At 58.1% G+C, this 22,839-nt stretch overlaps 2 protein-coding genes and 1 long non-coding RNA gene across 10 annotated transcripts; 1 reads left to right on the plus strand and 2 right to left on the minus strand.

The window, feature by feature from the left end:
- Positions 1 to 44: 44 nt before the first annotated feature.
- Positions 45 to 4,194, minus strand: PLP2 (proteolipid protein 2). 2 transcript variants are annotated; one of them, XM_014593550.3, is made up of 5 exons: positions 4,036 to 4,190; positions 2,665 to 2,820; positions 1,534 to 1,629; positions 830 to 920; positions 45 to 623 (listed from the first exon to the last, which is right to left on the minus strand). In XM_014593550.3, the coding sequence occupies exons 1-5, from the start codon at positions 4,120 to 4,122 to the stop codon at positions 604 to 606; spliced, it is 450 nt and encodes a 149-aa protein (XP_014449036.1). In that variant the 5' UTR covers positions 4,123 to 4,190; the 3' UTR covers positions 45 to 603. The 2 variants fall into 2 exon arrangements, with proteins under 2 accessions (XP_014449036.1, XP_019342946.1); XM_019487401.2 differs by lacking the exon at positions 830 to 920 and having other exon boundaries at positions 4,036 to 4,194.
- Positions 4,195 to 4,266: 72 nt separating this feature from the next.
- ZWINT (ZW10 interacting kinetochore protein) lies at positions 4,267 to 13,193 on the plus strand. 7 transcript variants are annotated; one of them, XM_019487397.2, is made up of 11 exons: positions 4,267 to 4,343; positions 6,340 to 6,465; positions 8,796 to 8,889; positions 9,526 to 9,646; positions 10,013 to 10,179; positions 10,733 to 10,789; positions 10,882 to 10,994; positions 11,250 to 11,442; positions 12,196 to 12,323; positions 12,740 to 12,884; positions 13,050 to 13,193. In XM_019487397.2, the coding sequence occupies exons 2-11, from the start codon at positions 6,401 to 6,403 to the stop codon at positions 13,110 to 13,112; spliced, it is 1,146 nt and encodes a 381-aa protein (XP_019342942.1). In that variant the 5' UTR covers positions 4,267 to 4,343; positions 6,340 to 6,400; the 3' UTR covers positions 13,113 to 13,193. The 7 variants fall into 7 exon arrangements, with proteins under 7 accessions (XP_019342942.1, XP_019342944.1, XP_059588539.1 ...); XM_019487399.2 differs by lacking the exon at positions 4,267 to 4,343 and adding an exon at positions 4,405 to 5,028; XM_019487398.2 differs by lacking the exon at positions 4,267 to 4,343 and adding an exon at positions 5,477 to 5,565.
- On the minus strand, positions 6,569 to 7,779 carry LOC106738435 (uncharacterized). Its single transcript, XR_002090201.2, has 2 exons — positions 7,633 to 7,779; positions 6,569 to 7,109 (listed from the first exon to the last, which is right to left on the minus strand). It is a non-coding gene; the product is annotated as an uncharacterized LOC106738435 (long non-coding RNA).
- Positions 13,194 to 22,839: the final 9,646 nt, after the last annotated feature.

Genomic DNA, 22,839 nt, shown 5'->3' on the forward strand with positions numbered 1-22,839 from the left:
ATTCCCAGACCCCCCTCCCACAAAGAACCCTTCTGACTCTAAGGCTTTGTAACCTTAGGTTTATTCCCAGACGGACAAGCGAAGGTTAAATCAAGCTGGGGCAAGGGGTTATGGGGCAATATGGGGTCTGGGTTCTTCCTCAGAGCTGGACACAACACTGAGGGGTGGACAGGGGGGCAGTTGGCCTCCTCTGGAGGAGAAAGGATCCATTAATGGTAATTAGCTTATTCCCTGAAGGTAACAAGGTGAAGGGGGGCACAAAGACACTTGGCGGGGAGAGAACCCAGGAGTCTGGGCTCTCAGTCCACCCTGCTCTCACCCCCCATCCCCCACTACCCTCCCAGAAAATCCAGGTGTCTGGGCTCCCACACGGCAAAAAAAGGCACTTGGTGAGGAAAGAAAGGCACTTTCAGGGGCCACATGGCAAAGAAACGCACTTGGTGAGGAGAGAACCCAGCCATTCCACTTGGCCACTGCACCCCAGAACCAACCGCATCCTGCTTCCCAATAGGGGAGGGGGAGGAGATGGGGCTGGGGTCAGAGGAGGCAGAGCCAGGCCGTCATGGTCGTCATCATGGGGACGGAAGCAGATCTAGGGACTCCTCAGGCACCCTCAGGTGACTCTGTGGGAGCAAGGGGGCAGCGTTAGGGTGAGGGACATGCCTTCCCACAGCCCTGCCCCTAGCTCAGGGTGGAGCCAAGAGCAGGCCCTACCCACATCCCTGCCCTCTCCAGTGTGTTTGGGGAGGGAAGAAGGCAGGGAACACCTAGGTCCAGTGCATGTGTGTGTATGTATGAGTGCACGCACACAACCAGGATCCTATCTCACCAGTGGGGGCAGGTGCATGGCTCTTCCTCAGGCTGGGGAAGGTGAGGTAGCAGTCATACCCAAACACGATGCCCGCCAAGAGCCCGAAGACCTGGAGGGGGAAGGGGTGTCAGTCCCCTTCATTAACTACTTCACTGATTCTGGCTGGGGGTAGCTGGACACTTGTTACCTACCACAATGCACCCAGTTCTGGGTTGGAACACAGGCAACGGAGTAGAATTCATCCCATCTCCCATTCACAGCCAGACCACCCTCCTCAGCAACTCCACCCCCACAGTCTCCCATCTACAGCACAAGCACACCCCTCCCTACTTACTTACTTACTACACATGCCAGGTCACCCATCCATAGCCTAACCATGCTCCTCCCTGCTTAGCTCCCCTCCAATCTCCTATCCAGGGCCTGATTGCACTCCTCCCTGCCTAGCACCCCTTGTCTCAAGGTCTGTTTAGCTTAGTCTGCCCCTGTCTCCCATCCAGTGCCCAACTAATCCCCACCTCCACTTAACACCACCTCCTTGGTCTCCCATCCATATCCCAACTAGGCTCCACCCTGCTTAGCCCCTCCAGACCCCCATCTACAGGCTTACCACATCCCCTCCCTGCTTAGCACATGCCTTCCCATGGTCTCCCACCCAGGGCCCGACCACCCCCACAGTCTCCCAGCCAAGGCCTGACCAGGTCCCCCACTTAGTGGGATCGTACCCCGCCAACGGTTCCAGCTGCATCCCGGTGTTCCACAATGACAATGAGGGAAGCGATGATGAAGAGGAGACAGCCAATCACAGTGCGGATGAAGTCCTTGGGGAAAAGGGGAGAGAAAAGAGAGGTGGTCAGTTTCGGAGAGGCCTGAACCCCGACACCTGGGTGGGAGAGAGGGTCTTAGATGTGACCAGCTCTGCAGTGGAGTGGGTGGGGAAGGGCTGATTATAATGCTGTACTAGGAGGGTGGCCTGGCTGCCCTGGAGGTCTGGGTTCTCTAGGTGGGGGTGTGCCCCAGATGCTTGTTCCTAGTGTGGATACCCCAGGTGCCTGGGGTCTCAGGGTGTGGGTATATCCTGGACACCTGGGTTTTGTGCATGTGGGTGCTGCCAATGGTTAGGCTAGTTTCTCTGTGGGCATGTCCTTGGGTGCCTGGGTTCTGTGTGGGTGTACGCAAGACAAGAGCCAAAGCCCCCACTGGAAAGCAGTCTCAAAGCAAATACAAACAGTGAAATTTGCATATAGGAAAATTAGAAACATCCCACCCTGCTTGTGCTGGCAAGGGAGGGAGGGTCTGTGTATCCTAGTGCAGTGCAGGAGCCCAGGCCAATCAAGCCCTTCCACAGAGACCTGTGCGTGCATATATGCATAGCTGCACCCTTGCCTACCAATGCCCTTGGGAGGGAAATACATGCACATTTGCATATATGCATATCTGCACCCTTGCATGCTAAAGCATGCATTCAAAAGTCATAACAAGGGGGTCTGCTGCATGAAACCAGTGGGAATATGCAGTGAAATGAGTAGCCCTGGATGATAATAGGTAGGGTAATAGCCTCATTAGCATGTCAGGAAATTAGCATGCAGCTAATGGTAATATGCAGGGAAATGAGCTCATTAGTACTCAGGACTATTAAAATGAACCTGCTTTCTATGCTCAGGAGGAGCTTATTACTGAGCAGCCAAGGGGAAGGGGAAGGAGAACTGAGTTTGTTGACATTATCCTGCAAGCGATTTTAATAGGGCATTCACCAGGACGAATTTCTGACGCGATAATGTATGCAAATATATGCACAGGGGCTGCAGGCGGGAAGGCTTGTTGTGGGGGGGGAGACCACAACAACGACGACTCACACTCCAGCCCCAGTGCACCACGGTAATCTGCTTGTGGAGCCCCAATGTGAAGACGATAAGAAAGACAATGGCGAAGATCATCTCGAAGATGGCAACGCCCGAGTAGCCGGGGGTGCGGGAAGCCCCATAGCAGATAAGGACGAAGATGCAGAGGCCCTGCGGAGAGAACAAGCATGAGGGGTCTGGCCGGCGCTGCCCGGGCAGGGCCGAGGTGCCATCCGGCGGGTGTAACCTGCTTGCAGCGCCCCGGGCCAGGGGCAGCCGGCTGCAGGCAGCGCGGGGGAGCCTCTGGTGCAAGAGGGAGGAGGCGGCCGGCTCCGTCGGAGCAGCCAGGCCCGGCCCCACTAACGCCGCCGGGCACTGACTCACAGGGGAGGGAGGCAGCGACTGACTTTCTGCCAAGAGCCTGGTTCATGGGGGAGGGGGGGCCGCTGGGAGGTCTAAGGCCTGGGTTCTCGCCCTATCTGGGATGGGGGTCGGCAGCCCGGACGCCTGCATCCCATGCAGCCCACACGCCGTCGCGTGGGCCGGGCGTACAAAAGGGTCGACTGTCTATGTGTGGGGAGGCGCCTGTTGCCCGGGCAACCGCCAAATAAACCGCGAGATGCCTGCCAAAAATTCTCACGGAGGGAATGGCTGTGCAGGGTGTCTTTAAAGGATTTGGGACTGGGAGCCCGGACACCTGGGTTCTCGGGGCAGGAGGGGGAGCAGGGGGCTGGGAGCCCGGACGCCTGGTTCCTGAGGCACAGGCGCAGCCGCATCCTGGCATCCAGAAACCGCAGCGCACGACAGCCCTGACTGTCTGAACAGGAAACAGCCAGCGCCCGTGGGAGGAGCGGGCACACAGAACGCAGGCGTCTGGGCTCCCAGCCCCCTGCTCTCACCCCCGAGACCCCACTCCGGTCCTACAGATCCCAGACGTCCGGGATCCCGGCCCCAGCCTTCTACTCCCATCACGGGGATTCCCCCCTGTGCCTAATGACATCCCCATTAGAATCTTCCTCCTTCTCCAATCAGCTCCCGGGGAATCCCCGCCCCGCCCCTCCCTTAACCCTTGGCTCGCCGATGAGTCATCGCTAAGACTGGCAGGGCGGTGCCCGCTCCCTTCCAGCGCACGTGTCAGGGCTGGGAGCCTGGACGCCTGGGTTGTTGTCTGGGACTTGAGGGAGGGGGTGAGTGGGGGCTGACGTCTGGGTTCCCTCAGAGGGAAGCGGGGTAACAGAGCAGGAAGGGCTAGGAGCCCGGACCCCTGGGTTCTCTAGGAGAAGGGGGCGGGGAGGGAGCCCGGACGCCTGGGTTCCCTTCCAGCTTCATCCAGGTTTGGGGTGAGGCACTGGGTGAGGTTATAGAGCAACCCCCTCCATCACTCACGATCTCGGTCGCCAGCACGATCCCCTTGCGGGAGCTCAGGAAGGCGCGGAGCTGCCCCAGGCAGCTCGGCCCCGATCCGGCCTCCATTGCCCCGCGTGCGGCTGCTGCTGCCCTGCCCAGGCTGGGCGCGGGCGCGGGTACACGGCAGGGGGTGGGGCTTGAGAAAGGTGGGACCCATGGCAGGGGTGGAGCTTGTGTAAGGGCACCCATGGTGGGCGGGATTTAGAGGAGCGGCTGGGCTTGCGAGCGGCGGTAGCTGTGAGACGCGCGCTGGGAGGGACGGGCTTGGCTGTGGCACGGATAGTAAGGTGTGGGCAGCACTAGGGAAGGAACGGGGCTAAAGTAAGGTAGCGAGGCTTGCTCGGGGGCCAGTGGGGAGAAGGGCTGGACGCAGCGGGGTCTACCAAGGTAGCTCTAATGGTGCGACTAGAACAGGGAACGGGATTTGGGGCTGAAGCACCAAGTAGGGGGGAGATGAGGAGCCAGGATTGAGGAGGGGCGTGGCCCGGGCTTTCTCTTCGGTTCCACTAGACCGGACACCCCGGATCCCTAGGACGGGAGAGGGGTGGGAGCCCGGACGCCTGAGTTCTTAAAGCAGTGTAGTGTGCAGGGTGACGGGAATTAAGGACGCCTGAGGCGGGGTACTTCCCCACCTCCAAGAGAGCGGTCTCCATCTTTGCCTGTTCCCAAAACAGCGGAATCCAGAATATCCTCTCCCACATTAAGCCCTGTTTCAAAATGGCTGCCCATCTATGCCCCGCCCCCAAATGGCCGCCCCCACTGCAACTACTCCTAATAAGATGGCGGCCCTCATGCTCCTGACCTCTCTGGTTGTTACCTGATGGCCAATAGTGCCGGACCTTCGCGAGAGGGAGGTAGGACCAAGCTAGAAGCCCGGGCTCCGATTGGCTGTTACTTCGTGCCAATAGTTCCACGCCTGCTCGGGGAAGGCCCAAGCTGGAAAATCGCCCGCTTACTGGTTTATTCACTGTGGTGAGAAGGGGCGGGACTGATTTTAGGGTTGTTGGTTGTAGCCGTGTTGGTCTAAAGCGGAACTGATTTTAGAATCTAGACTGCTGATTGGCTTCGTTGAGCTCGCTGTTGAGGGCGGGGCTGAGCTACAAACCAGAGTGCTGATTGACTCCCTTTCTGAGGGGGCGGGACAGGGGGCGGAGAGTGGAATGAACCATTCGCATTGGAACGGGGGGGGGAGTGTTGTGCTTAATAGAGCACCCAGGCGTGCAGCCCGCCAGCCCCGCTACACACAGGTGTGCGAGCTGCCTGATTATATACCAAAATTCGAGGTTTATTGCCTATTTCTGTGTTCACGCGGCACTGAAAGGGTTAAACAACTCGCGCTCGGCGTTGGACAGGGCTGGGCCTAGAGGAGATTTTTAACCCCTTGGTGGTCGCGGCCCAGGCCCCGCCCCCTCCCAGGGACACTCTCAGGGCCTCACCACAAGTGGTTTTGGTCCTGGGGTCTCCTCTAACAGCCAAGGCTGGCCTGTGAAGGTTCTAGGAAGAGATAAGGTTAGAGTGGGGTTGGGGGAGCCCTTCACCTGCCTCCCAAAATACCCAGGCATCCTGACTCCCACCCACTGCTTCCCCACCCCCAGGCCCAACCACCACACTGACATCCCTACTCCCAGGCGTCAGGGCTCCCATCCCCCACGTCAACTCTATATAGAGAATTGAAGGCATTTCTCCATTGTCCCCAGGATGCAGCAACAGATGCTTGTCCCTGATGCCTAGGTCCCCTCTCACTGGTGAGGGCAGACCCATGGCTCTTCTGGAGGCTGGAGTAGGTGTAGTTGTACAAGAACAAGCCACTGGCCCTAGATTGCATTAATTGCTCCTTTCATTGCAACACCACCCCCCCCCCCTTGGGTTCTTTCCTTTTGTGTGCGTGTCCCGGACACTTGAGTTTCCTTCTGGCCCTGCCTGCCTTGCCCCTGCCTCAGCTCCCACCCCCCTCACATAAATGAAAACAAGCCACTCCTATATGGAGATGATTGCAAATCAGTCTCCCTAGAAGTTGACTGGCAGCAGCCAAAAGGTTTTTCTGGGGAAAGGAGCAGCAGCTGCTGAAAGGGGGTAGGGCAGGGAAGGGAAGGGCTAGGACTCTTCTTCCTTTGCCTTCTGAACACCAGAAGCCACAAAGCATCACAACAGGTCTGTGTGTCGCACAAGAGCCACAGGTGGCATGGGGAAAACAACTACATCACACACAGAAACGAGTGTCACAAAAGCTGCGGGTTCACTGGTAAACAAGAATGGGTCACACTAGTGTTGTGCATTGCACAGGAAAACAGAACCGTGTCGCACAAGGAGCTGTACATTGCACGGGGAAATGAAAGCATGTTGAATGGGCAGCAGGTTCCACAGGGAAACAAGAGCGTGTTGGACCAGGGCTGTGTATTGCATGTGGAAGTGAGTATATGTTGCACACGGGCCATGAGTTGCATGGGGAAAACAAGAGTGCACTGCACTGGGGTTTTATGTTGTACAAGAAAACAAGGAGTCACATGAGGGCTGTGGGTTGCACAGGGCAAGAGCATGTTACACCAGGGTTGTGCGTCACATGGAGAAACAAAGATGTCACATAAGGACTCTGTGGTACATGGTAGACATAAGCACATGTTGCATGAGGGCTGTGCAACATGTGCTCTGCATTGCAGTGTGTTACACAGGGAAACAAAATGTCCCACAGTGGCTGTACCTTGCACAAGGAAATAAGAATGCGTCACATGAGTGCTGCATGTTGCATGCAGACTATACATGACACGGGAAACAAAACTGCATGAGGGCTGAATGTTGCACAGAGGAACAGGTGTGGTACATGAAAAATGAGAACACTTTGCACAAGAGCTATACTATGCGCAGCAGGGGAAACATGTTGCAAGAGGTGGAGTCACAGACACTCCAGCCCCAATGGGTGCCAGAACACAAGGTGTCCTGGCTGTAGGTGTAGGCAATGAAGAACACAGTGCTCATGGCAGCTCATAGTCACTGGGGCTGATGTAGCGTATGGGCTTGGACACCACAGAGCAGATGAGGAAGGCCAGGCACAGGAGCTGAGGGAAGAGGGAGACAGTAAGAGATGCAGCCATCTCCAGGGTGGGATGGCTGGGGAATGGCCCAGTCTAAGGGCACAGGAAGGGCTCAGGTGCATCCAGCTGGGGGGGGGCCTGAGTATAATACAACAGCTCTGGGGCACAGGAGGGGGAACACTGGATTATAATATCTCTGCTCCCCCATCCCAGCCTCAGAAGGATGCATGTGAGGGGGCCATATAGGCTGGCTGGAAGCCCAGAGACATTCCAGTAGAAACCATACGCCATGAGGGTCACCCACCCCCACACAGAACCCAGGCATCCCGGTTCCCAGCCAGCCCCTCTGAAGAGAACCCAAGTGTCTGGTGTCTGTGCCCACCCCCAGGGGCCCCCCCCTCAGTGAGGAGGTCCACATTCAAACCCTTCCCTACTGCCCAATCAGCATACTCACTCACTCTCTCTCTCTCACACACACACACACACACCTCCCCTTTAACCCTTTCTGAGCCAGGGCCAGGGAGCATCCTCAGCCACAACCACCTACCAAACACATGGGAGGCTGGATACCTGGGTTCTTTCCCCAGCTATAGAAGGGGGACAGCAGGGTGGTTGATTGTGGGCCGGATGCCTGGGTTCTGTTCTCATTCTGGGAGAGGAGGCAAAGGTAGTGGGCCGAGATCTCCCCTCCCCCCCCAGGGGGAAGCCCAGACGCCTGGGTTCTCTGGGAGGGGAGTGGGGGCTAGGGCTGAGGGAAGGGGGGGCAGGAGCCCGGACGCCTGGATTCCATCTGGGGAAGCCCCACACACACTCTCCCTTCCTCCCTCCGGAGGTGGAACCCAGTTGTCCGGGGTCCCAGCCCCGCCTGCTCAAACTCCCAGGCCCCGCTCACCGCCCACCAATTCAATCCACGAAGGACACCTGGGTTCTCTGGGAGGCAGTGGGAGCCAGGACGCCCGGGTTCCCCGGAAGGGAGGCGGGCCTGGGAACCGGACGCCTCCGTCCCGTGTCCGCTAGCCTGCGGTGACGCTCAGGCCACAGGGTCACTGGGTCGGAGGAAGGAGCCCAGCATCGGCCCATCCAACTCCGTCCGCGGAAACCTCCGCGCTGCTGACGTCCCTGTTGGCGCCTCTCCTGTCCAATCAGATCCCGGAGGCCGGGGCCAAGTCCCGCCCACTCCCTTAACCTGGAGGCTGGGCGACGGCCGCCAGCATTCCCAGAAGGGGTAGAGTCTGGGGGTCCGGTTGCGTTCTTTGGCTCCCTGCCGTCCTCTTGCGAGATTAGGGATTCCCGTTGTCCAACAGCACAGCAGGGAGGTCGGACCCCGCTCTGATTGACTTCTGTGCCTTGCTCAGGAAGGGAGCGGAGCTGTCACCGCGCCCGTTCATTGGCTCCATATACAAGCCAGCAACCCCCAGCGCGCCCTCTGATTAGCTCCCCCGCCCGCTGGGGGGCGGTCCTGAGCGGCTACAGCGCGCGCTAATTGGCTGTCCTCCGGGGGGGGCGGGACCCGGAGCTTCGAACTGACCGGCCCGCGGGAAGACGAAAGAATCATTAGCAGCGATGGCGGCGCAGCGTGGGTGGGAGTGAGTCCAGTTCGGGTGAGGGAGGGCATATGGTAACTTCCAACCTGAAAAAAGTTCCCTGGGTGGGGAAAGAGGCAACTGGCCCCCGCTCTTCCCTTCTGATTCCTTCCGCCCCACCACCCAGGATACTGGCCGAAGTGGAGGCAGCGCTAGAACCTCCCGAGCGGGATCGAGAGGAGCCCGAGCTGCCGGCACGCGTGCGCGCTGAATATGCGGCGGTGAGTAGGGGGTGGGGCCAGCTGTAGAAGGTGGAGAGAGGGGCGGAGTCTTCTGGGGGGCGGGGGCAAGGTGAACTATTGGGAAGGGGTGGGGCCTGTTCGGGGCGGGACGCGGGATATGGCATCTGAGGGGGCGGGGCCAATGGGTGGGATGTTGTGGAAAGGGGGCGGGGCGTCCTCCAGAGGGTTGTTAGGGGTGGAGCGTTGGGGGAGGGGCGGGGTGTTCTCGGGGGTGTGGTCAAGGTGGTGCACCTTTGGACAGCCTGGACTGTGCAGGGTCACCTTGGGGAGTGACATGCCACAAGACAAGGCTTCTCAGGTGCTTCCTTGGCATGACAGGGATGTGGTCCTATGGGGTGGGACCTTCATGGGGCATGGGGGCACACAAGGGGGTTGAGTTCCCTATGAGGCATGTCTGTCATTGAGACAGGGGTAGCATTAGGAACAGGGCCTTAATGGGGTGTAGTCACATTGAGGGTGGGGCTTCCTGGAGGCACATCAGCCAATAGCGCCAGGTTCACCTTAGGGGGCCGGATAGCTTAGGGTGTGCTCTGGAACTGGGCAGGGCTTCTCAGGGAGTGTCATTGGGGGCAGGGTTACCTTGACTCCACCTCATTGCTGTGGCCCTTCCCCCAGGACACCCGTCAGAAGCAGAAGCTCCTGTGCTCGCAGCTGCAGGTTGTCGCCTTCCTCCTTGATGCCTTTGCGAAGGCCCCAGGCCCTCGCCCCAATCAGGAGCACAGTGATGCCCTTGTCCGTGAGTCACGGCTGGCTGGACACCTGGGTCTGCTGGGGGTGCTGCTGTGGATGCCTGGGTTCCCTGTGGGGAAGGGCCCCAGACACTTGGGTTCCTGGGTGCTGGGGGAGAGAGGGCCCTGGATGTCTGGGTCCTCTGCTGGCTGGGGAGGGGCACACACATGCTTGGATCCTCTATTGGCAGTGGGGAGGGGGTGCGCAGACACCTGGGTCCTCTGCCAGCTCTGTGAGGGGAGTGGGAGCCTGGTGAGTTGGAGCAGGGATAAAAAACAGAGGCGGCTTTAAGTTTGGACACCTGGGTCTCTCAGCTCCATTTCAGCCCTGAGACAGGGCCTGGATCCCATGCTGTTCTGCCCCCTCCCCGTAGGCCAAGAGGTTATAGCAGCGAAGCAATGCTGGAAGGAGCTGAAAGCTGGGTACCAGGCAGGGGTAGCAGCGCTGACAGAGGCAGCCCCAGGGGCCCTGGCTCAGTTCAACAGGGCCCAGTGCCAAGCCCAGTGCCTACAGGATGCCCTCACTCGCCACCAGCACCAGGTAGGGGCTGAGATTCCCCTCCCAGGTGGCCAGGGCTTTGGGGCTGGTGAGGCCAAAGCTAGGGTGTGGGACCTTCCAGGTTCGGGGCATGACCAAGGTTGAGGTGGGAGTGGGACTCCTGATAGCCAGTGGAGCCAGAATTGGGCATGTGGCTTCCCAGCCAGGAGAACACAGTCAAGGACAGGGGCTTCTAGGCTGTGGGGGATGGGTCTACCTTGGAAGTATGTGGCCTCCTGGCCTGGGGGCAGGACGGAAGGGGAAGGAGTGGGGCCTCTTGACTTCAGGTCATGGCAACAGTACGGGGAGTGGCCTCCCAGCCTGGGAGGCAGGGTCCTGGTTAGGGGTGGGGCATCCTGGCCTGGGGGCAGGACCTCCTGACACCCTCCCAGCCTGGAGTGGGGGCAGGGTTAGGGGATGGGGACTCCTGGCAGGGCTTCCTGGGCTGGAGCGGGGAGCCAAGGACACCCGGAGGGTCTTGCTGTCCCCTCTTTTCCCCCCATAGAGCCTGCGGGGTGACCCCTTCATATGACCCCCCTCTTATCTGACCCCCCAGCGACAGGGAACATTAAAGAAGCAATGGGTAGCACAGGAGCAACTACTGCAGGAGCAGGTACACAGGGGGAGGCAGGTTTGGGGGGCTAGGAGGGCAGATCTAGGGGCTGGGGGGTAAGTGCTCCTTATTAACCCATCCCCCCACCCCAGGTGTTAGGGCTCCGGGCCAAAGTGACATCAGGCTGCACCAAGCGCAGCCACCTCCAGGGGGAGCTGCAGAGTCTCCAGGATGAAGCCCAGGCCTGGCGGGACACCGCCCAGCAGTGAGTATGGATCCAGGTGTCCAGAAGCCCTCCCCCTGCCCGCCTTAACCCACCAGGCCCTGCTCCCCAGGATGTCCAGGCTCCCCATCCCCTCCCTGCTTTAAGGAACCTACATGTCTGGGCTTCCCTGGCCAAAGAACTGGAGCATCTGGGCTCTCCTGCTCTTCTTGCCCATGGACCCCAGGTGTCCAGCCTCCCTTGCCCCCTCTGTGCCCAGAAAACCCAGGCATCCTGACTCTTCCCCTTTCCCACCAGGGCCCTGGATTGGTGCCACCTGCTTGAGACCCTTCAGGGAGCTCAGTTGCTCCTGCCCATGGGGGGCAGAACCTCACCTGAGGCGGCGGAGCTAGAGCTGAGCTGGGCCCCGCCCCCTGGGGACCTCGAGGCTGCTGGCCCTCCTTTGCGGGTTGCCCTGTGCCAGGCATCTGGGGGCAAAGTTGAGGTCATGGTGAGTCACAGAAAATGGGGCTGGGCCAGAGGGGGCAAGGCTAAATTAGAAGGGGTGGAGCCAGGCCAAAAACAGGGCTTGGAAGCAGAGCTGTCCCTAAGGGTGTGCAGGGCCCAAGGCATATCAGCCTGTGTGGGGCTGGGGGATAGCAAGCAGCTGGAGTGCAGAGCTTGTGTATGGTGACTGCAGCAGAGCTGGCAGTGCATGGCAGCCGCGGCAGAGCCTGTACAGCACTGTCTGCAGTGCCCCCCAAAGCATGGGGCCCAGAGCGGTCGCCACAATTCACACCCCCTATGGACTGCCCTGCTTTGAAGGCCTTGAGGGAGGGGCAGTGATGGAGAAGATGGGACTTGAAGGAGCTGAGGAAGGACTAGGCTGGAGGAGAGAAGCTAGCTAAAGAGGGATGGAGCTACGTTGAAAGGGAGGGGTTTGGGAAGGGCTGGTAGCAGGTCCAGACTGGAGCGGATGGAGTCAGGTAAGAGGGGGTGGGGCTTGGCCAGAAAACAGGGGCTTTGGAAGAAGCTAAGTCAAAAGGGGTAGGACAAGACTGCAGGGGCCCCACCTTTTTTGAGCCGTAGGGGGGGCCAGGTAGGAGACGCATGGTTAGACCAGAAAGGGATGGGCTGGAACAGGGCTAGGTCAGAGGAGGAGAGCTTGGATGATCCATGGATTGGGCTATGCTGGAGGGGACAGAGGCAGCTGGGCTAGGGGCAGGGCTTGTCTCTCACCCGCTTCCCCAATCCCTGCCCCCAGCCATGCTGCCCACTGTTCCTGCCCCCCAAGGCTCTGCCCCCTGGGCTTGGCCCTGCCCTCCTGGAGCTGGAGTGGAGCCGCCGCTGCCAGGCCCAGCTCTTGGCTGAGATCACAGAGCTGCAGCATCGGTAGGTGTTGGTCAGAAGGGGACCCAAGCAAACGGGCTCCCTCTGTCCCCAACCTGGGAGGGAACCCAGGTGTCCAGGCTCCCCCTCTCCCTAAGCTGGGAGGGAACCCAGGCACTCAGGCAGGCCTATAGTTGGTTCCTACCTCCCTGCCCCAAGTCAGGAGGGTACTCAGGTGTCCCAGAGAGAAACCAGCCCAGGATACCCTTGTCCTGCCTGAGCCACACGAGAACCCAGGTGTCTGGGCAACCCTAGTTGCTCCTCACTTCTCTGCCCCAAGCGTTGAGGGCATCCAGGTGTCCAGGAAAGAACCCAGGTGTCTAGGCAGCTCTAGTTGCCCTCTTTCTCCCTGCCCCAAGCCAGGAAGGAACACCAGGGTTTGGGCTCCTCCTAACTTAACTCCTCCACCCCCACCCCAGGTTCGCCATTGACTGGGATCCCCAGAGGCGGCACCTGCGACTCCTTTGCCCTACAGCAGTCTGGACCCTGGAGGTGGAGCCGGGCTACCCAGGGGATGGGGGAGTGCGACTGAGCACAGGGTCCCCCCTCCCCTGTCTGGGCCAGGTGAGTGGAGTGGGATTGAGGGGCACCACTGGGGGGCAGGCTGGCTGTGGGAGGCTCCAGAGGGGAATGGGTGGGATGTAGGTTGGGAGTAGGGGGCACCCGCCTCTCCCTTGCCAGTTCCCCACCCTGCTAACCCAGACACCTGGGTTCTCTCTCCTTCTGCAGCCCCCCCAGGAAGCCTCATCCCTGAGCAACTGGCTGGAGTATCTCAGTGCCTTGGATGCATGAGACATTCCCTTCTCCTTCCCCAAGTTTTGGGGTGATTCCTTCCTCCCCCCTTCTTGGAAATAAACTTGCACTGGCTTGGTCTGGGTGGGGAGGGTGTAATTCATTGGGGACACAGGAGTGGGGGTCAAACTGGTTGTGGGACCCAGGCACCTCAGCAGCTTCAGGTGCACCTGCCCTAAGCAAGGAGGATGGATCCCAGGCATCTGAGAGAGGAAACATAAATGTCTGGACTCTCGTGTCCCCTGCTGTCATCGCCCAGGCCCCAATCCCCTCCCAGAGAACCCAGCCTTCATGCTCCCACCCTTCCCTGATTTTATCACTTATCCTGCACTGTCCTCCAAGAGAACCCAGGCATCTGACCTCCCAACCCCACTCCCATGGTCTAGGCACCACCAGCCCACACTGAATCCTGGTTAGCTTCCCTGCCCTGCTCAGATCACTGCTTTCCCCGCATGGGACACAAGGGGACATCAGAGATCTGCTCTTCCCTGGCGGTGGATCAGGAGGCAGGGGACAAGCCAATAGGGACCCACACTGGGGGAGGAGCTGGGTAGCCCGGTGAAGCCAGTGCACAGGTGAAGCCAGTGCACAGGCGAAGCCAGTGCACAGGCGCAGGATAGTAGTTTTTTCACCCATCCCCCACCTCCTCCCTCAGCTTTCTACTAGGGGCGTGGCCAAAAAGCACAGCCCCATCCTGGGGGAAGCTGAGGAGAAGAAAGATGGAATGTACCAACTCTGACAGGAAAATGGGGGGGGGTTAAAGGTTTCTCAGAGACACCCCTCCTCCTGCCCATGTGATGAATCCTAGTGTCCGACAACATTGTCTCCTGTTGACCAAACCCTCACCCCCTAGCCCCTCCCACAATTCATTTTCATGAAGGTGTAGGACGCCGATAAATGCAAGGTTCTCCACTTTGGGAAGCAAAACCCGCAGCATCCTTATAGGCTCGGCCGTGCTATGTTGGCTAGCACTAAGGAAGAAAGAGACTTGGGGATCATCGTTGACCACAAGATGAATATGAGCTTGCAGTGCGATGCTGCGGCTAGTAAAGCGACCAAAACGCTGGCTTGCATCCATAGATGCTTCTCAAGCAAATCCCGGGACGTCATTCTCCCCTTGTACTCGGCCTTAGTGAGGCTGCAGCTGGAGTACTGCGTCCAGTTTTGGGCTCCACAATTCAAAAAGGATGTGGAGAAGCTTGAGAGAGTCCAGAGAAGAGCCACGCGCATGATCAGAGGTCAGGGAAGCAGACCCTACGATGACAGACTGAGAGCCATGGGGCTCTTTAGCCTGGAAAAGCGCAGGCTCAGGGGTGATCTGATGGCCACCTATAAGTTTATCAGGGGTGACCACCAGTATCTGGGGGAATGTTTGTTCACCAGAGCTCCCCAAGGGATGACAACTAGGTCAAATGGTCATAAACTACTACAAGACCGTTTCAGGCTGGACGTAAGGAAGAATTTCTTTACTGTCCGAGCCCCCAAGTTCTGGAACAGCCTGCCACCGGAGGTGGTTCAAGCGCCTACATTGAACACCTTCAAGAGCAAACTGGATGCTTATCTTGCTGGGATCCTATGACCCCAGCTGACTTCCTGTCCTTTGGGCAGGGGGCTGGACTCAATGATCTTCCGAGGTCCCTTCCAGCCCTAATGTCTATGAAATCTATGACTTCCACTGAGTGCAACGTTCCACTGATAAGCCCTGCCCATAAGGGGATGGAGTCCTACACAGCTCCCCCTCCCACAATTGACACAGCCCACAAGGGCCTTATCTGGCTCCTCACCTTCTGGGCAGAGCTATACACATCTATTTCACTTTGCCTTAGAGGGCATAGCCTATTCTAACCCCACCTCTGAAGGAATTCCACCTTAATTGGCCCTCTGATTGGGCTTGGTCATACCCACATCATTACTCTACCCTAGGGGGTGTGGTCTAATTTGATCCCACCTGTAAGCAGGGTGGGCACAGAGACACCACTATCATTGGTTCCCCTCTAAACAGGCTCCACCCAGTTGAGTGGGCCTCATGTAAGCCCCACCCACTTAGGTAGGCCTTATATAAACTTCAGGCAGTTGGTTAGTAGGCATGAGCCCTGCCCATCTGGTTGGGCTTCATGTAGGCCCTGCTCACTTGGGTAGACCTTATATGCTCCCTCTAACTCCTCCAACTTTGCTGGGCCTGATGTAAGTCATCTTCCTTTTAGCCTTCCTGTTTCCAGTGCTCCAAGTATGGAGCTCCCCAGTGCTGCTGCCCTGCTGCTGACACTGGGCCTGGGGCCTGGGTGGTGCTGGCTCTGGATGCACAATTCCTGGTGCAGGGCCAGGCATAGCTAGCAGAGGCTCAGGCCCTGGCTCAGCACCCCCATTATGGGCCCTGCTGGGAGCGGGCACTGGCCAGGGTGGATGCTGGGTGCAGTGGGCTGGGTGCTGAGCAGCAGAGCCACCTGGCCCTGGCCTTTGCCCACTGCTACCTTCAGAGGTATGCCTGGACCTCTGGGTTTCCCACTAAGATGGCAGAGTGGGGCGCAGGGCAAAAAGCCTGGGTTTCCTGGAGCTGGGAGTGTGGATGATGGGTTCCCTCTGGGTGCCTAGATTCCCTTGAGTTGGGGGTCCAGATGCCTGAGCTCTCTGGGGCTGGGGCCCAGATTTCTGGGTTCCCTGGAGCTGGGGATGTGGATCACTGGGGTTCCCTCTGTAGGACAGGGAAGGGGGGCAGGGTGCCTGGATTTCCCCTTTCTGTGGGGTTGGGGGGGGAGGGGCAGGATACCTGGGTTTCATAGAGTTAGGAGCCTGGACACCTCGGTCCCCCTCTAGGAAGTAAACAAAAGAATAAGGGTGCCTGGGTCCCACCTCTAAGAAGCAAGGGTAGGGGACAAGATGCCTGGGTTCCCTGGAGCTGGGAGCCCTAAAGCCTGGATTCTGTGGGAGTTCAGTGGGGTCTGGTGGGTTAGATTTGTGGGGGCTGGATGCCTGGGTTCTCTGGGAGAGAAGTGAGGTCTGGAAAGTGAGAGCAGGGGTGGGGGCTGGGAGCCCAGGTGCTTGGGTTCACTGGGAGGGGAGTGGAGGCTGGGGGGAAAGAGCGGGGGGATTGGATGCCTGTGTTATCTGGGTGGGGAAAGCAAGGGGTGGGAGCCTGGATGCATGGGTCCTCTGGAGGGGGGGACTGGGGGTGAGAGCAGGCAGGGCTAGGGGCCTGGACACCTGGGTTTTCCAGAAAGGGAGTGGAACCTCATGGGTTAGACTTGTGGGGGCTGGGAGCCTGAGTTCTCTGGGAGAGGAATGGGAGGTTTGGGGGGCTTGGAGAGCAGGGGTAGAAGCTGGGGGCCTGGTTGCCTGGGTTCTCTGGGAGAGCAGTGAGGGCTGGAAGGTGAGAGCAGGGGAGGCAGGGGGGCTGTGAACTCAGATGCTTGGGTTCACTGGGAGGGGAGGGGAGAGGAGAGGAGGCTGGGGGGAAAAATGAGGGGGGCTGGATGCCTGGGTTCTCTTGGTGGGGAGAGCAAGGGGTGGGATCCTGGATGCCTGGGTTCTCTGGAAGGGGAGGTTGGGGGTGAGAGCAGGCAGGGCTGGGGGCCTGGACACCTGGGTTCTTCAGAAAGGGAGTGGAACCTTGTGGGTTAGATTTGTGGGGGCTGGGAACCTGGGTTCTCTGGGAGTGGAGTGGGAGGTTAGGGTGGAGGGTGGAGAGCAGGGGTAGAAGCTGGGAACCTGGTTGCCTGGGTTCTCTGGGAGGGGAGCAGAGTCCAGTGGGCTGGATCATGGGCTCTAGACTCCAGGATCCTGGGGGCCCTGGCTGAGACATGATGGCACGTTGGGCCACCCATTTCCCGCGTGCCCAGCAGGGGCCCCAGTGACAGCCTGCACGGAGAGGATGGATGCTGCCGCCTTCAGCGCCTACACCCAGTGCTTCGCCCATGTGCCTGGAATCTGCCACTTCCTGCTGGCTGAGCTCTGATACCACTGAGCCCACAGCACCACTCACAGGTCAGCTGGGATGCCTGGGTTCTCTGGGGATGGGGCCCTGACTCAGGCTCTCTAAGGCTTAGGAGTGGCTTGGATGCCTGGATTCCCTGGAGTTTGGGAGAGTGGGGCCTGAACACCTGGGTTACATGGGGCAGGGGTGAGGGACCCAGACACCTAGGTTCTCTGGCAGCAGCTGGCCCAGGGTACAACCCACAAGATGTCTGGGATCTCTGGGAGAACAGTGGGGGCTGGAGGGCAAGAGCAGGAGGGGATGGGAGCCTGGATGCCTGGGTCCTGACCCCCGCTCTCCACCCAGGCTCTTGGCCAGCGCAGAGGAGGCACGGTGCCAGCTAGAGGATGCCCAACAGCTGGCTGAGGCCATGGCCTGGGTCCAGTGCTAGGCATGGTGGGTACAGGCCCAGCTCTTGTACCAGGGAGCACAGCTGCAGCTGGCCCTGCAGGGTTCTACCCATGATAAGTCTTGACCCCACCCCCCTTTGCCCCCCACCAATCTCCCTACATACACCTGGCTTCTTCAGGAGGGGAGTGGGGGCTGGAGGGGAGTGTGTGTGTGTGTGTGTGTGTGTGTGTGTGTGTGTGTGTGTGTGTGTGTGTGTGTGTGTGTGTGGAAAGGCAGGGGGCTGGGAGCCCAGAAACCTGGTGGGGGTTGAGAGCAGGGGGTGGCTGATGACCCTCTGCCCCTAGGTATCCAGGCAGCCTTCCAGGAGCTGCAGGCTGTGGCAGGGCAGCAGTGGGAGACCCTGGGTGCAGCTACCACATGTCTTGGGGTCCTGTAGTGCCTCCTGCTGGGCTCCAGACCTGGCTTGGGCTCCCTGATTGGCCACCTGGCAGCTGCTGGTACCACCCTGCTGCCCACTGCAGATCCCTGCACCAGCCTGGCCAGGTAGACTTTCCACTTAGCTGTCTGTCCCTACTGCTCTGCCCCTGAGCTAGGTATATCTCAGCCCTGCTAGGGGGCGTGTTATACTTGGCAATTCCACCTTAGACCTAGTTGTGTCTCAACCTTTGCTGAGGGGGTGTTTATATTCAGGTGTTCCACCCCACAGCTGGCTATAGCTCAGCTCTTATGGGAGAGGCAGGTGTTAGGCCCAGACCTGACTGCATCTCTGCCCCTGCTTGGGATGTGTTATGCTTAGACATTCCCCAGAGCTGGCCACATCCTGGCTTGATCCTAGGGCTCAAGGGTCGGCCATAACTAGAGGGAAGGGATGGAGAAGGGAAAGGAGCTGTGTGTTAGAGATGGGGAGAGCCCAGATGCTTGGATTGTTTCTAGAGTCTGGTGGCTTACAGTGGGGGTGGGGCTGGGAGCCCAAACTCCTGAGTTCTTTTGTGGGGTTGGCAAGCTAAAACTGGTGGCTGGCCTTTTTTAAAGGAAAACTTTTTTATGTTCCAGGCCAAATTCATTCTGAATCCATGAGCCCAGACACCTGGGTTCTTTCAGATTGTAATGGGGTCCTGGGTGGTTCCAGTGAGTGGTACTGGGAGCTCAGAAACATGGGTTTTTTTTCTGGGGTCTGGTGGGTTAGAGGAGGGTGGCCAGGAGCCCAGACACCTGGGTTCTTTGGGAAGGAAGTGGAACGAGGGGACCTGGGAGCCTGGATGCTGGTCCCTAGCCACTCCACCCCAGAGCTATTGCATCCTGGCCGGTGAGGCCTCAGGCTGACTGGGGTGGTAGGGCTGGGACAGGGAGCCTCCCACTTGCCCCACCACCCAACCTGATTGCACTCCACTCCCCAGGCTCCTCCTGTTGGCCCTGGTGGGTTTCAACTTATACCTAGAGCAGGTCATCCCAGGATACATCACAGACAATATGGAGCCTGGGCACAACCCCACAGTAAGGGCCCTGGATGCCTGAGTTTTTTCTGTGCTCTTGAAGGAGGTGGGAGCTGGGGGGGGGGGGGTTGCAGCAGAGAACCCAGATGCCTGGATTCTCTGGAATGGAAGTGGGAGATGGGGAGTTAGAGCAGGATGGTGTAGGGAGCCCAGACTCCTGGGTTCCCCCCCTGATTTCTGTGGGTAATGGGGTCTGGTGGGCCAGACAGAGCAAGGAGGCTGTGGTCACCTGGATGCCTGGGTTTCCTCCCAGCTGTGGGAGGGAAGTGAGGGCTCAGGGGGTTGGTGCAAGGAGCTGGGATGCCTGGGTTCTTTCCCTCCTCTGGGAGGAAAATGGGAGCTGGTAGGTTAGAGCAGGGGGCAGTTGGAAGCCCAGACACCTGGGTTCTCCATGCTCTGGGAATGGAGTATGGCCTGGTTGACTAGAGCTGGCTGGGGTCTGAGAACCCTGATGTCTGGGTTCCACCCAACTCTGGGTGGAAAACAGGGTACCAGAGAAGGTGAGGGCAGGATGGGATGTCCAGATGCCTGTCTCTCCCTGCTGACTCCTCCCCCTTGCCCTGGTCGGAAGTGGTGTGGGGCTGGCCCAGAGGGTAGCGCTGGAGGCTGGGCCAGCAGGCTTGGCTGCTGCCTTCCTGGCCTACTGTGGACCCACCCCTGCCCTGCCCAGCTTGGAGGGGCTGCAGGAGACCCAGGCTGCCATGGGCAAAGCAGGTGAGCAAGGTTTTGGACAAGGGGGTGGAGTTTGCTGGGCCACATCCAAGGGTTTGTCTGAGTTTCCCTCCATGAGTGGTGCTTAGTGGATGGGCATGGCTTTGGCTGCACAGTGGGCAAGGCTTGAGTTGACACCTGGCTACTCCTAATGGATGGAACTTGGAGGGGACAGAACTATACCTCAGGTAAGTAGAGCGGGGATAAGACCCTGGTCATGTGGTGGAAAGGGGGTGGAGCTATCCCTCTGGCACTAGTGGGTAGGGCTTATAGTTTCATAGTGCTTAAGGTCAGAAGAAGCCTAAACAGATCATTAGGTCGACCCCCTGCCCCAGGCAGGAACAAGTGCCAGGTTTATAACACCCCAGCCAAATATCTGTCTAGCCTCCTCTTGAAGACCCCCAAGGTAGGAGAGAGCACCACCTCCCTTGGGAGTCCATTCCAGAGCCTGGCAGCCCTAACCATAAAGTAGTCTCTCCTAATATCCAGCCTGAACCTTCTCTCTCATAATTTGTGGCCAATATTCCTCGTAACCCACAGTGGTGCCCAGGGGAACAGAGCCTCGCCCAATTCCTGCTGGTCCCCCCCCTTGTGAGTTTGTAAATGGCCACCAGATCCCTTCTCAGCCTTCTCTTGTGCAGGTTGAATAGATTCAGGCTCTTCAGCCTCTCTTCGTAGGGCCTGGCCTGCTATCCCCTGACCACGTGAGTGGCCCTCCTCTGGACCCTCCACATCCCTCTTGAAATGCAGCACCCAGAACTGGATGCAGTACTCCCCTCCAATAGAGGGGAAGGATCACCTCCCTGGACCTGCTTGTGATGCATCTGTAGATGCAAGACAAGGTGTGGTTAGCCTTACTGCTTCCTCACATTGGTGGCTCATGTTCATCCTGGAGTCAACAATGACTCCAAGATCCCTTTCTGCCACTGTTTTGACCAGAGGGGTGTTTTCCAGCCTATAGGTGTGTTGCTGGTTCCTTCTCCCTAGATGCAGCACCCTGCACTTACCTGCATTGAATTCCATCTTACTATCATCCACCCATCTCTGTAACCTGTCTAGATCTAGCTGGATTCTGTCCCTCCCCTCCAGCGTGCCCCACATCTTGGTGTCGTCAGTGAATCTGGACAGCGTGCTTTCTACACCCACATCCAGATTGCTGATAAAGATGTTGAACAGTACAGAACCCAGGACCAAGCCCCGGGGGACTCCGCTGCCCACATCCCTCCAGGTCAAAAACAATCCGTCCACCACCACTCTATCTAGCCAGTTTGCCAACCATCTGACTGTGTAGGTATCAATGCCGCAGTCACCTAGGTGGTTTTTTTTTTTTTTTTTTTTTAAAAGAATGTGGTGGAAAACAGTGTCAAAGGCCTTCTTAAAATCCAGGAAGACAACATCCATCTCAACGCCCTCATTTAGGGACTTTGTGACCTGATCATAAAAGGAAACCAGGTTAGTAAGACAGGATCTGCCCTCAATGAACCCATGTTGGTTGCCCCTGAGCATTACCTCCCCTGCTGGGCCCTTGCAGATGTGCTCCTTGATGATTTTCTCAAAGGTTTTCCCAAGGACCAAGGTAAGGCTGACTGGCCTATAGTTGCTGGGGTCCTCCTTTCTCCCCTTCTTGTTTAATGGGGACCACATTGGCCCTCTTCCAATCCTCTGGTACCTGGCCAGAGCCCCACATACACCTGTGCCAGGGGCTCTACTATGATCTCCACCAATTCCCTCAGTACCCTTGGGTGAAGAGTATCTGGACCTACTGATTTAAACGTGTCCAGCCCCTCCAAAAGTTCCCTAACTAGGTCATACCTGACCCTAGGCATGGCGGTACCTCCCCTGGGTCCTTCTGTAATCCCAGTGGGAGAACGTCCCAGTCCCTGTCAAGGAATATGACAGCAAAGAATGTTAAAGAGGTCAGCTTTTTTCATTTGCTGCAATCACCAGATTGCCAAGCCTGTCCTATAGGGGCCCCACGTTACCCAGTGCCACCACCTTACTCCCTATGTATTTGAAAAAGGACTTTGTTGTCCCTAATTCTGGTCACTAGCCCTATCTCCATCTCTGCCTTGGTCTTCCTAACAGCTTCCCTGCAGTCACGAGCAACAGAGGTGTAATCTTCCTTGGTGATACCCCTTGCTTCCACTATTTGTACACCTCTTTTTTTTTTTTTGCCCTCAGGCAATCCTGGATGCCTTTGCTGAGCCATGGGGTTTTTTTTAGCACTCCTGCCCCCCTTGGTACGCATTGGGACTGATTCCCTTTGAACTCGGAGGATCATCTCCTTGAGGAACAACTACCTGTCTTGGGCTCCCATCTCACTGAGGCTCCGAGACCCCAATGCCTCTCCTGCTAATCTTCTTAGCTCACTGAAGTGGGCCCTCCTGAAGTTGAGGACTTTTGCCTTACTGCTTGCTTTCACCACCCTGCTCTGGATAGTAAATTCCAGCAGGCAATAATCACTGTCACCCAGGTGGTTGAGTACCCGCAGACTCCTCACCAGATCGTCACCTGAGGCAAGGACCAAGTCTAGCAAGAAATTTCCCCTGGTGGGACTATGCACCTCCTGAGTTAGGTGGATTTCATAGATTTCATAGACATTAGGGCTGGAAGGGACCTCAGAAGATCATCGAGTCCAGCCCCCTGCCCAAAGGGCAGGACGTCAGCTGGGGTCATAGGATCCCAGCAAGATAAGCATCCAGTTTCATCTTGAAGGTGTTCAATGAAGGCGCTTGAACAACCTCCGGGGGCAGGCTGTTCCAGACCTTGGGGGCTCGGACAGTAAAGAAATTCTTCCTTATGTCCAGCCTGAAACGGTCTTGTAGTAGTTTGTGACCATTCGTCCTCGTCATCCCTTGGGGCGCTCTGGTGAACAAACGTTCCCCTAGATACTGGTGGTCACCCCTGATAAACTTGTAGGTGGCCATCAGATCACCCCGAGCCTGCGCTTTTCCAGGCTAAAGAGCCCCAGGGCTCTCAGCCTGTCATCGTAGGGTCTGCTTCCCTGACCCCTGATCATGCGCGTGGCTCTTCTCTGGACTCTCTCAAGCTTCTCCACATCCTTTTTGAATTGTGGAGCCCAAAACTGGACGCAGTACTCCAGCTGCGGCCTCACTAAGGCCGAGTACAGGGGGAGAATGACATCCCGGGATTTGCTTGAGAAGCATCTATGGATGCAAGCCAGCGTTTTGGTCGCTTTACT

The sequence above is a fragment of the Alligator mississippiensis genome, chromosome 8 (genome assembly GCF_030867095.1).
Source record: "Alligator mississippiensis isolate rAllMis1 chromosome 8, rAllMis1, whole genome shotgun sequence".
Taxonomy (NCBI): domain Eukaryota; kingdom Metazoa; phylum Chordata; order Crocodylia; family Alligatoridae; genus Alligator; species Alligator mississippiensis.